The sequence below is a fragment of the Petaurus breviceps genome, unplaced genomic scaffold (genome assembly GCF_028583685.1).
Source record: "Petaurus breviceps papuanus isolate PSGF00001 unplaced genomic scaffold, PetGlider_PUasm1.0 47, whole genome shotgun sequence".
Classification (NCBI taxonomy): domain Eukaryota; kingdom Metazoa; phylum Chordata; class Mammalia; order Diprotodontia; family Petauridae; genus Petaurus; species Petaurus breviceps.
In genome coordinates, this window is record NW_027186349.1 from 12955670 (window position 1) to 12969958 (window position 14289).

Below are 14289 nucleotides of genomic sequence, written 5' to 3' on the forward strand. Positions count from 1 at the left end.
CACACACACACACACACACACACACACACACACACACACACACACACCCAGAAGCTCTATACTTTTGTTTCCAACATCAGTGTTTCATGGACTCCAGTTTCCTGGAGAGATGTCAGGGTGCTGTACATTGCAGTATGCTCTAATGCCAATTGCCCAGTAGCTGGACACAGTCTGATGTTCTTTTGATAATGTCCTCTTTTTAAAGGTGGAATCGGAGTGCATGATTGTCTAGGCTGTAGGACCATTGCCCTTGAGGGAATTTTTGATGATTGAGAATTGTTTTATTTTATACTACAGTTGTTTTAATTTAATATGCTGTGAAATCAATCTGAGTAGGTTGTTATTATACATTAAAAACAATGGTAGATTTTTTATATTTTCAAGTTACAGGTTATAGTGAAATGATTTCCAAGGGCTGGCATTTGAATCTTTACAATATCATTTTCTTATAAATACTGATGATGTCCTGACTAATACTGAATTTCATTTTATTTGGTCTTCATAAATAAATATGAATTTTTTTCTTTTTTTCCCCCTGACCTCCACATTCTTTTGCTTTCATTTGTAGTCATGTACCATAAATGAAATAATTTTAAAAATCTTGTCACCTACAGATGTAGGTGTGAAAATGTGAAAATAGCAGTCCTAAATAAGATTACACACTTGTGGAGGTCAAGAAATGTGTCTTTGGTTTCCCCACATTGGTAGGCAATATGTATGTTTGCTTAATAAAATGCTTGATTCTCCAAGCTGTATAATAAAATTGGAATGATATGAAGAGGATTAGTGCTGACCTTGCACAAGGATGACAAACAAATTTGTGAAGCATTCCATGTTTGACAGGCAGCATGACAGTGGAGCTAGTGAGTTAACCACAGATCTGAGAAGATCTGTGTTTAAGGCCTGCTTCTGATACATATTGGCTGTATGATCCTGGGCAAATCATTTACTTTTTCATGACTTTAGGCAACTTTCAAAGAATAAAAGTGGGAGATATGGTGTCAACTTACATTGGTAGATAAAATTTCCTCTCCTTACTATTCCTTAGACCAGTAAAGACAGTAGGTCCATTTCCTACATAACTACTTGATTGAGTGAGATCTTAACCAGATTTTACCTTGTTATTTTTCAACCAATTGATGCTTTCAGTAATATAAAATATTTCTTTTTCTGGTGCAGATAGCAATTTCCCTATTATGGTACAATGAATGTCCTCCTTTCCCCACTTATATTGAGATCTTGAGTTCCTTGGGTTCTTCACAGTCTACTCTTTTCCTTTTGCTTTTTATAAAGGACCCAAAATAGTGCCATTTTATATGGTAGAGCTGTAAATGCTTCCTCTTTATGGTACCTAATGTCATTCTGAAGATTTATTCCAGTTCTAGGGCTCTATTTTGTTTTGGTAATTGTATAATTAGGAGCCATCTACCATCAAAGCTTGCCTGAGATGCACTTATTCCCTAATTGTTATGGTATCTCATTTCTGAAATGACTTTGTATGTATATTTTTAAAAATCTACTTTTTCACATCACATATACATGAAGAGAATGTAATCACTTTGAGACTAGGGTTGTAATTTTCATCTTTGTCTCCCTAATACCTACAAAAATGCCTAGCACATGCTGAACACATCTTTTTGAATTGCATTGAATATTACTCTTTCCTATGAATTTTCAGAGTGAGGCTTAATGGCCTATTCTCCCTCCTGTTCTACTCTCCATTGGCTATTAGATTTTCAGAAGTCCACATTTGGTTCCACTTTCACACACATCCTTCCTTAATGTTACAGAGTACCAAAAAAAAATTTGCCCAGGGATCTCTACCTTTGTACATTTCCATTGACATTTACTAATTCATCCTTATATTGATATACATATTAACTCACAGCTTGTACTAGCAAGTCCATCCTTTTACAGATCACCCTATATAAACACCCACAAACACACACATCACCTGAACTCTACTCATTCATGAAATTCCACTACATCACAATTCTAATCAGTCACACAAGGATTGGTTTAATCATGCCCATTTTTCCTGTGAATATCAACTTTAGAGAAAAGTCTTGAGGCCTTTTTTTTAGTCCTAACACAGAGTTTGGAGGAATAACTGTGCAATTGGCATCCAAGAGCTTGCTTTTGGTCCACAAATAACTGTCCATCTCTCCATTCTAATACCTGCCTCCTTAACCATGACTTCTTGTAAATCCTCTGTGGATCACTTGCCCAATTTGCCAGACATCTTCTAGGTCTTTTAACATCTCAAAAGACCTAGACTCTCAGTCTATTCTCCATTCTTCTCACTACATGACCAATCTATTCCCCCTTTCTGATTATATATATATATATATATATATGTATATATATATATTTCCTGGATTGTATGTTTTCTGCTATTTCTGGTTTAAAAATTATTACTGGTAATATGTTTTCCACTGAGATCTTTCCATTATTATTTGAGTCACTTGAAACTTTTTATTCTATAGAAATTATAATCCATAATTTTTAATGTGATATCACAAGGAGAGTGCTGGTATAATGCAAAGACTTGAATGTTCTACAGGGTTGGCCCTGTACTCTAGTATTGGCATGTATTGTGGATCTGGGTTAGTAATGCACAATGGTGGCTATTGGACAATGTAGCTATTGTCAGTTTCAATCCATGCTGTGGCTCAGTGAAACTTAAAAGTTAAATTTCCCAAATGCTATTCAACCTTCTCACTGATTAATTTTACTTTTGGTCCTAGTTAACTATTGCAATGCCTATCCAATCCTATCTATAGACCAGTCTTTTCTGAGTAGCCATGGATTATATGTGGCTTGATTCAGTTAGGACAGTGCTATTTATTCTGGTTTAGGTTTGAGTGAGAATGAAGGTAGTGTTGATGGAGTTTGCATATGTTTCCAGACCCCTGAGCACAAAAGTAGCTTCATTTAACTTTGCTGGCCTGCAAAAGCCAGCTGGCAGTCTGCTTAATTAAGAGAGCTGTCCAACAGTCTTTAAAGACTGTACTGCCCAGAGAACAGACTTAAAAGCTTTCTGGCCATCAGCCCTGGTTAACTGAATACTGATTGCAGAAAAGCTCTGAGCAGACCTGAGAGCTTTACATAATAGAAGTTATAATGTCATCAAAGCAGAAAAAAATGAGATAGTAAATGTATAATATCAGGATTGAAGTACATTCTAATTTCACATAAGCTAAAATTCCCTTTCCTCCTAAATTAAAGCAGATTTTCAAATTAGAGCTGAGGAAGTTATAGGGATAATTCAAACACTTCAGATGTGTTTTTGCTTGCATATGTAGCATTTGGGGTTTTATTGGCTAATTCATATTAATGGAAAATATTCCCAGGAAGTTCTTTATGATCGATTCTCTTTCGGCTCATATTTTCACAGATGTTTCTGTTGATTATTTTCTTTCACAGAGGACAATAGAGAGCTATGTTGATAAACGCATGGGCTCAACATATGGCCCTCCAGCAGGAAAGAAGATGACTGTATTTATTGATGATGTAAATATGCCTGTAATCAATGAATGGGGAGATCAGGTATGTTTCAGGGTAAGGCAAGACTGATTTTTTTCAAGTCAAGATCCAACTAATTTTCAGTATATTTTCATAAGCAAGCATTTATTTTCAAATTTTTAAATCATTGTAACCCTGAAGCTCATCATTTTTGATAGCCTACATATCTGAAACTGTATGATGATCACCGTGTTTTAATGTTTTGAGTTATCTTCTAAAGGTCACCAATGAGATAGTCCGGCAGCTGATGGAACACAATGGATTCTACAGCCTTGAAAAACCTGGGGAGTTTACAAGTATTGTAGATGTCCAGTTTTTGGCAGCCATGATCCACCCTGGAGGAGGACGCAATGACATACCCCAGAGACTCAAGAGGCAGTTTTCTATATTTAATTGCACTCTCCCATCAAATGCTTCCATTGACAAGATCTTTGGTAAAATGAATATGAAATTATGTGTAGGAAGTGATTTGGGGTGGGGACGGATAAGCTGGCCAGAGTCTACTGAGTAAATACCCTAAGGCTTCCCAGTGGCTAGTACTGGATCAACATTGGGTGGTCCTGATTCTATAGACTCTCTGCACCAATATTTGGAATCTCTTCAGGGTAAAACCATCATTCTTGAGTAATATGCTTGATCTTATGGAGAAGAAACTCAATATCATACATTTGCATTTAACTTGGGTACATGGAAACTCATGTAAACTCTCATACAATAATGGAAAGACTTGAATGTTCTACAGGGTTGGCCCTGTGCTCTAGTATTGGCATGTATTGTGGATCTGGGTTAGTAATGCACAATGGTGGCTATTGGACAATGTAGCTATTGTCAGTTTCAATCCATGCTGTGGCTCAGTGAAACTTAAAAGTTAAAGAACTTAAAGTTTCATGTACAAATTAGATTCCATTGCTTTTGGATAAAGGTCATTCCAAGTTTTAGAAAGCAATACAAAACTGCACAAACACCAAAACCAGATTCAACATGTTCTTCAGAATAAATTACAGAATTAAAATGAATTTCTGAGTAGGAAAATAAGTAGAGAGAATTTCACAAAATGAAATCATCAGCCCAATCTATCATCATTCCAATTTAAAATAGCTTTAGATCTGATTTTTTATGCATCCAGGTCAAAAAAAGAGACACCCTAAGTACTGTGTATATATCTATGTCTGGCAATAAGTACAGTCATTTATCCTTCCTAACACTGATCTTGGTTGAATACTAGTTAAAATTACATTAAGGAGCTTCTCTTACAGATCCAGCCATTCAGGTTACAATAAAAGATAATGAGGAAGATTATATAGCTCAGGGACTCCCTGAGTATGAATAACCAAGTTGGTAGGGCATCAGACTCAATATGAGAGTCCAGGGTTTATGTCCCTCTTTGGGTTTGGGTAGGTAGTGTGGAGCAGTGGAAAGAAAACTGAATTTGGAGTTGAAGGATATTAATTAAAATCCTTTCTCCACCACCATCTATGAGACTTTTGGAAAGTCAGTTTGCCCACTGGGCCTTAGTTTCTTCATCTATAAAATAAAGAGGTTGAATTAGATAACTCCAAGGCACACTTTGGCTTTAAACCTATTAATCCCATAAAATAGGATTCATTAGGTTAATGGGAGTGATCTGGAAACAAATCTTTATGGAGTATATAGGCTCAGTAAAGGTAAGAGAGGCCTTGTAGAATAAATGGCTTAATGCTTTTAATTGTCCAAACAAACATAATATTTCTATAAATATTTTGTTCATAAATTCACTAGTGTTTTATATATTTTTTCAGCTGACTACATAATAGTTTATTATTATATACCTTCACTAATTTTTTTGACCATTTTGAATGTTGATTTAAATAAAGTTATATTGGAACTCTGAAATGCAATAGGACATCAATTCATAGTAAAAACAGCAAGTTGCATTTCCCTTTTTAAATGTGTAATTCTATTATGTGTATATACATTAAAAAATCCTTGTGTTTAGTTTAACTGCATAATGATATTTTTGACTAACTTATAAATTTTTTTATCCTCAGGAGTCATTGGAGTAGGACACTACTGTACCCAACGGAATTTCTCAGAAGAGGTGGGAGATTCTGTGGTCAAGCTAGTGCCGCTGACCCGTAGATTATGGCAGATGACCAAGATGAAAATGCTGCCTACCCCTGCCAAATTCCATTATGTATTCAACCTTCGAGATCTTTCCAGAATCTGGCAGGGAATGTTGAATACTACTTCTGAAGTTATCATGGAAATGGATGTAAGTGATGCATAAATCACAGAGAAGCATCTGATGGATTATGCCATAGTACATTTTAAAAGAGTTTTACTTGGCAATTTTGTTCTTCCTTGGAATAATGAAAATGTATTGCATGAAAATTTAGGATGCATGTTGTTGACTAAAGAAAAAAAGGAAATCCAATACTGTTCTGAGGTTTTAGAAAGAGGTATATCAACTTGATTTACATAATATAAAGGCAGTAATTTTTAAAGGAAAAGTATATATGTAGTTAAATGCTTGACATTCTCTAACATGTCAGATATAATAATTTAGTCTTATAAAAAGAAATCATTAATTTTATTCTTTCAAAATATTGTTGGTAATTCTCTTTTTATATTAATCATTATTTCTTAATGAACTTCTATTAACAGAATACTCCCTTGTAAGAAAGTATGATTAAGCAAAACACATGAACCTATTGATCATAGCATGCCGCATATACCTTATTCCAAACCTAGAATCAATCACTTCCCTTTTGAGAAGAGCAACGTGTGTTTCATCTTCACTCCTCTGGAACTGTGACAATAGATCATAGATTTATAGCTGGAAGGAACCTCCATGGTTGTATAGTTAAACTCTTTATTTTACAGATAAGAGAACTGAATTCCAGAGAAGGGTTGTGACTTATTCAAAGTTATATAGGTAGTAAGTGCTAATCCAGGTGTACACCACTCTGAAGTACTTGAACTCCATGAAACAGAATAATAAACTTAGAGGTAAAAAGTAAATCAAGATTCTCATCTTGTGAGTAAATTTAAACTCAGATAAATTAACACCCAAATGAGCTGATTCCATATTCACCATTCTTTTTATTGCATTGCTTCCATAGGGAGCAACAGCCATTTAGAAGAAAATAAAAATGAACAAGTCTTCTGTCCTTTAGTCTGAACATCACCAGTTTCTTGAATAGATGTGACACACCTTCTCCAGTCATCCCAGTTGCCTTTGTCTGGATTTGCTCTAGCTTACCTATGTCTTTTCTTAAATAGGGTATCCAGAATTGAACATAATATATCCAACGTTTAGGTCCTCTATATCTAATGTGATGGCTATTCCCCCTTGCTTTATGTAATCTGCAAACATAAATAAAAGACAAACTTCCCATATCGAAAAGGAAATAGTTTGATTATATTTCTGTTATTTGAGTATAGATGAGCTCCCATTGATTGGATAGCTTTTTCCAAAGAAAACAGAATTAAGATACTGAGGATGAAATTCAATTTCTTTTAAAAACCAAATGTCAAACTCATTTCATCAAAAAAATCTCTGGCTCTTTATTTTATATTAATATATATATTTCTATAGTTTGACTCAAAGTATACTTCAATTCACATCATCCAAGCAGAAAGAAATTTAAATTCTAGACAAAACTTCAAATTATTATTAAAAATAAAGTATCAAAGGCTACTTCAGGCAGAAAAAAAATCCCTAGCTCTTTGCTTTACCATGACTAAGCTATAGTTATATGTTCAAAGAATAAAGATATTAAGAAAGAAAAAAATAATTTCAAATATCATGTCCAAATACAGCTGAACAGATACTAATAAATCAGTGATATGGACTCTTTTCATATTTAAATTATTCTTTCAACAGGTATTGATTAAGTTGTGGAAGCATGAATGTAAACGTGTTATTGCTGATCGGTTTACAGTATCAGAGGATGTGAAGTGGTTTGATTCAACTTTAGCAAATTTGGTGGAGGAGAAGTTTGGTGAAGAAAAGAAGCTCTTGGTAGACTGTGGAGTTGATTCTTACTTTGTTGATTTCTTAAGGGATGCACCTGAAGCTACAGGTAATTCTAAAAATTCTAAGCAAATAATGAAAAAAAAGTTTTCCCAAAAATTTTATTAAAGGAGGCAGATATGATTCAGCACTTTACATTTATATGTAATAAATATTATGAAGGTATTTTGAAGATAAATTGTGAATAACATTGCTATTAATTTTAGTCAATTCTGAGTAATAAAGATGGGAATGAAAATTATACACAGGAAATTAGGAATTCGCTAGTTTGGAAGGTAGGCACCGGGGCAGTGCTCACATAATTGATATGAGGAACAAATACAAAGACTACAATTAAAGGACAAAGGAGTGAATTTTTATAAGTAGGAGGAGAGTGTTGAAAAAGAAATTGTTGTGGAAGTAATTCCATAATAGTGTGGTTGAATGGTTTTTCTAAACAGATATTTTGTATTTTTCTTGTGGAAAAAGTAATGGGGCAATTGTTTTTCTCTTGTTTGATTTTAAATGGGTTTACTTTGCCTCCTCCAGGCAGAAGCAATTCAAGATACAGAGAATGAACTTCAATTTATTTTTTTCAATTAGAAGGAAAATATAACTTGTTATAGATACCATTTATGTCTTTAGAATGGTTGGAAATGACAGGCAATCTTTAGTAGATGTGGCAATTTTATGTGTGGTTATCAAAAGTTTTAAAATTACAATAAAAAAGTAGGTTTAATGTGGCGTAAGCATTTGGGGGTATCCTCCCACAAAAAGAAGCTGATAAGTTTTATTTGGAATCAGGTCAGGAGAAAAGAAAATTCTGTAAAGGTAAAGGTATTTTGTGAGACAGAATACTTATATTTAATTTCCTCCAATTCCAACCAAAAAAAATTAGCCAATAATTTAATAAGGAAAACTTAACATGACATCCATTATGCTCACTTCCAAATATATAGACTATTTTCATTTTAAGGAATTGTATTTATTCCTCTTTGTGACAATGCTGGATTTTAATATTTATGAACATTTAACAACTTAATGACATGAAACCTATTGGAAAGGGCTCTATAAATGAGTCATTTTTTTAACATTAAAAAGAAAAGTTGGACAAAAAAAACCACTTCTCTTGTTTCAAAACACCTTTTTGTTTACCTTCACCATATGAAGATCATTACATTGTTGTATATGAATAAGGTCAATTGAAAGCTGTTGAAATTTTGTCTTTTTAAATGATAGAAATTTTAAGGTGTTCAAAAAGCCATCTACTATGGTAACTCCCAGTGAATTTCCATGTCCTTAAATGGCTTATTCAATACAATTATTTTTTCCTCTTAGAAACTAGGTTTCACCAATTTTTTTAATACAAACATATGATGTTAAATATTTAGAAAATTTATAATATATACTGAAGAATTATTTAAACACAAAATAGGCTGATTGAATGGGATGGGAGAAAGAACAAAAATCATGTATTTTCCTTATCAATATTAAAACTGTTTTTCTGTATTAGGTGAAGACTCAGAAGAAACTGTTGACATGCCCAAAATTTATGAGCCAATTGAATCTTTTAATCACCTGAGAGATCGCTTAAATATGTTTCTACAAATATACAATGAAAGCATCCGTGGAGTTGGCATGGACATGGTGTTTTTTGCAGATGCCATGATTCATTTAGTTAAGGTACCTAGTGTATTGCTAATAGTGCCTTGTGGAAGTGACAGACAGTTGGGTCCCTCTCAGAATTTTTTTTTCTCTTTAATTTAAAAATAAACTCAAGTCAAACTTAAGTTCCAACTTATTTTCTAAACTTGATTTGACATATTGCACCTATAGATTTGAAATAATAATTTATACTTTGTACATGTGAGGTGCTAATTGAAGTCAATGTTGCTATAATGCTTCTAGGTCAATGTTTTAGTTACAAAGAATATAGGTTATTGGCATTTGAGTTCAAACCTTAGTCCAAAAGCCTTCTTATTATGATCTGAAAAACTATACAAAATATAGCTGAAGATAAAGTTAAACTAAATGAAAATTTTGTTACATGTGTAATTTCCTTTCCTATCATCAAATGTTTCTTTTTGGTATTTATTTTCAGGATAGGCAACTCTCCATTGTCTGGAAACACATAGCTCATATTATTTTTTCTTTATCATTTTACTTATCCACGGGGTTAAAAAAAAACAAAGCCTTTTGCTTTGCTGTCTTTTTGGATCCTCTCACTCTCTTGACTTCTATTTTTCTTATATTTGGAACCCTACAAGGCACTCTTTTGAAAAGCTTCATTTTTTAACTAAGGCTTAAATAAATTAATTTATCAGCCCTTTATGGGTAACTTTGATGGACAAGCTACTGTTCCACGTATGATGGAAGATATAAAGATGAATATTTTCCATCTTTAAGGAACTTATGTACAGTTGATAAGCTATATATATATATAAATATGATGTAAGGAAGAATATATTAACTCTCAAAAGAGAAGTGCAAGGAAAGTGCTATGAGAGTAAAGCAAAGAAAGAGATTATTTCTAGTGGAAAGACCTCAGGATTTCCTGTCCCCCCTCACTCATTTTCTCATCCCTTCCCCTGAGCTTGTTTTTTTTTAACCTGCATAGATATCTCTGACTTTTTCAGATGGCAGAATAGATTACTCTAGTACTAGATTCACTGCCCTCTCTTAACAGTCTTGACATGATTCTTATCATTCTTTCTTTTTATTTTTACAGTTCATGCTGAATTTAATGAACACCAAAAACATTAGTGAATGTTTCAAAACAGGTCAGACAAAGAGTACTGCCTATGAAAGCATACATCTCTTCCATCCAGCTTTTCTAGCGAAAAGTTTCATTTTTGTGCCATACCATGATAGACTTTTGTTGGTCATCTCTTTTTTAAAAAATAAGTTTTTCTTTATATTTTCTGTTTCTTACATCATTGTAATTATGCGTGGTATCCCTCTCCATCTGTTTCCTACACAGCCATCCCATATAGCAAATAGTATTATTTGAAGAAGAAAAATATAGCACAACTGATCAATACACTGAGAAAGTCCAAAAGAAGGTACAGTGTATAACCCCTTTCAACCTCCCACCTTCCCAAAGGGTTGGGTTGGGAATATCCTCTCATATGTCTTTATTTGAGTCATACTTGATATTTATAATTTTGTTAGAGGCTATACTTTTTCAACAATGCACTTCCTTTAACTATTGAATCCCTTGCCTTTTTCTTTTGCTGTTCTGCACCATTTCAACAAACCCTCATATCTGCCCATTTAATTTCTATTCCCAAGCAGATGAATACTGCTGAAAAAAGTTGAAATTGTTTCATACAAACATATCATCTCTAACCTGAATGAATTTATAGCACAATGCAGTTTATTCTTTTCCAAACAATGACATATTACATTCCATACATCAACTGGTCAAAAACTTCTAGCTTCTTTCATTCCTAATTCAACTTCTAATTCCTCCTTCATTAGCATATACTCTTACCTTTTACTTCCCTAAAAAGATTGAGGTCATCCATTGTGAGCTCCCTCAGATCTTGTCTTTTATGTCTCACATTAAATTAAATTCAATAAATATTTATTACGTTATAGTTGAACTGGTTAATTGAGAGTGAAGACAGTGAAGGGTGAATAATGGTATCACAGAAGCATTGATGACATGGGAAATAAGAAGAGATAGATAACCTGCGGGCCATAGAGAAGACACAAAGTTGGTTTAGGAGTAGTGAGTCAGAAGGCGAGATGGAAGAGTAGGAGATTATGATCAGATTAGGTAATATCAATGTTCAAAATCATCAAAGAGATAGTTTTGATGAATTCTAAGATATGGTTGCTGCTGCAGTTGGCCATGATAGAGTATTTTTTTGTTCATTGTCTGAATTTAGGAATGTCACTTAATTTTTCCCAGTCTGATTTTCATCATTTGTCACTTAATGGGGTTAAATTAGATGATCACTAAGCTTAAATATCATCCGCAGTGTGAACAAGGTACTGATTATGCTCTAGTCTGAGGAAGAGTAGGATACCAGGGACTCCTATGTTGTTCCATTTTCACAGTGAGACTATATATTTTTTTGCAGTATGCTCTGAATTCTGAGAATATCAGACATTGATATTTAGTTTTAAGTGCAAAGAATAATTTAGTTGAACATAGATATACTTCGATGTGAAGTTTACCCATGTCTGGTGAACTTTTACCACATCTTGCCCAGAACTAGGTTTCACATGATTTTCTGGACAATTTGAAACCATACTTCCTGCCTTCCAGCCATCTTCTTCAAATTTTTATCTTCCTCTTATCTTCCTTTATTTTTATCTTCCTCGGATTTTAACCTCAAAATGATCCTTAACTCTGATATATGACCTTTTTTTTTGCTTATCTCTCTTGAAAGTAGGCTTCCATGAAGCTCAGTAAGGTAATGGATAGAGCACAGAGCCTGGATTCAGAAAAATCTGAATTCAAATGTGACTTCAGATGCTTAGTTTCTCTTTGAGCCTGGGAAAATAACATAATCTTCTGCCTCAGTTTCCTCATTTGTAAAAATGGGATGACAATCTCCCAGGGTTGTTAAAATCAAATAAAGATGTCTGAAAGGTGTTTATTATAATTTTCAGCACATATTAAGTATTTTATAAATGTTTATTTCCTTCCCCTTATGTCATATCCTGGCCATTTCCATACAGTTATGGACATTTGATCTCACCACTTTTAGTTCCTTATTATATGTTTTCATCTCCAATGATAATATAAATTCTTTGATAGCAGGAAATATCTTTTTAAAAAATATTTATATCCTTTCTTAGCTCACTACCTAGAACATAATAAGTATTTAATATATGCTTTTATCATTTATTTGTTTATATGGATAAATGAGAACTGATTATAAATTGTTCAGTTAGAACAAAAATCTCTCTACATTTAGTCAATAAAGCAAAAGGAAAAAATATTGTTCTCTAAATGGTTATAATATATTCACTATGTGGAAAGTAACTTCCAGATTTTAAATGGCTTTCTTGGGAACAGAGATAGGTAACTCAGATTTCCAAAAGAGCAGACATTTCCCCATGAATTTTCCATTTTAAGCCAGGAATTTTTTTGTGGGCTTAAATATTTGAGGAAATCCTCTAAATTAGCCTATTGGGTTTATTTCTTGAGGCAAATTAGAACCTCTTTGTAGCAGTTCTGATTGTTTAGGGAACTGATTGATACATATGCCTGTGGAATAGGACAATTGATTATATGATTTTCCATTGACAATAAGTGACTAATAGCAGCATTAACTAGAGACCTAAATCAGGAGTCCTATTTTTACTTTTAAATTTCTCTTTCTACTCAGCCCCTCTATTATCACTTTCTCTGTATGTGAGACCAAAATCATGTACATGGGTGTCACTGCACTAAGATTATCTGTAATGTATTTATAAGAAGTTACAGAAACAGTGAATGACATAGCAGAGTAGCATTTTGTGCATACACTTGAGGTAACAGGAAAAACTTGGACCCAAGAGTGACTCCAAATGCCTTCTTCATGTCCCAAATATATCTGTCAGATATCTTTAGTTACAAGTTAATTGTTTAATTAAAAACTCTACTTTATTGATTATTGTTTAAAATTTGAAAGAAATGTCAGTTTACATTATTCACAAGTGAAAAATTAATACTGAATTGTTAAAGATGTCTACTTCACAATACCTATTTAACAAGGAAAATAATCTTTTGGGAGGCTTGGTTGATATATTTTGTAAATAGCATCTTTAATTTTAAAAGTTCAAGGTGATTTAAAAATTGACTTAAAAACCTTGTAGGTAATTATTTTATGATTTTGTTAACATTTTTTTTTGGAAAAAGATCAATTTTTATTGTGTTCAATGAATTGTATTTTAACTAGACATACAATACCATAAATATCAATCTTCATTTTGAGTAAATTTGTACCCTACTGGGAGAAATAACATTCTTTTCTAAGGTTTGTAATTCGTCATTGTGAATACTTCCTTTAAAAAAATTTTTTTTTATTAATTTGTTTGTTTCCTTTTAGTTTACAGGATTCAATTCCACAATTCCTTGAGTTTCACATTTTGTCCTCTTCCCTCCCCTCCCCCCCCCACCCCATGGCGGCTTATAGTCAAGTATAGGATCTGTAAATACTTTCACATTATACAATAGTCAGGTTATAAGGACGGATTGTACCAGCTGGAATGAAAAATGGTAAAGAGGACATAAAACCAAATAAGAGAAGGAAAAAGATCTGGTATTTTGCTTCCACCTGGATATAAACTTAGTTCTTTCTAGTTCTTTCTCTGGATGCACATATTTCTCTCCATCATGAGTCTTTTGGGATTGATTTATCATGGTATTGCTGAGAAGAGTCCAGTCTATCCAAGTTGGTCATCACACATATGTTGTGTCTGTAATTGTGTACAGATTTCTCCTGGTTCTACTCTTCTCACTCAGCATCAGTTCTTTTAAGCCTCTCCAGGTAAATATGAAGACCATCTGCTCCTCGTTTCTTATAGCACAATAGTATTCTATAACATGCATATACCACAACTTGTTCAGCCATTCCCCAATTGATGGGCACCCCCTTAATTTCCAATTCTTTGCTACCACAAAAAGAGCTGCTATAAACATTTTTGTACATATGGGTCTTTCTCTCATTTCTATGATAACTTTAGGATATAACCCTAGGAGTGGTATTGCTGGATCAAAGGGTATGAAAGTATTTATAGCCCTTTGGGCATAATTCCAGATTGCTCTCCAG

General features: G+C 33.3%; 1 protein-coding gene and 1 non-coding gene across 2 annotated transcripts in view; both read left to right on the forward strand.

The window, feature by feature from the left end:
- The window catches only part of DNAH5 (dynein axonemal heavy chain 5), a 436545-nt gene that overhangs the window by 297000 nt on the left and 125256 nt on the right, over nucleotides 1–14289 (forward strand). Inside the window, exons 48-52 of the mRNA XM_069101431.1 lie at nucleotides 3427–3549; nucleotides 3746–3959; nucleotides 5553–5776; nucleotides 7391–7589; nucleotides 9033–9202. Of these exons, the coding sequence (XP_068957532.1) occupies nucleotides 3427–3549; nucleotides 3746–3959; nucleotides 5553–5776; nucleotides 7391–7589; nucleotides 9033–9202 (930 nt within the window). The remainder of the gene's footprint in view (nucleotides 1–3426; nucleotides 3550–3745; nucleotides 3960–5552; nucleotides 5777–7390; nucleotides 7590–9032; nucleotides 9203–14289) is intronic.
- LOC138171858 (U6 spliceosomal RNA) lies at nucleotides 736–840 on the forward strand. The gene has a single exon (XR_011170986.1). It is a non-coding gene; the product is annotated as a U6 spliceosomal RNA (small nuclear RNA).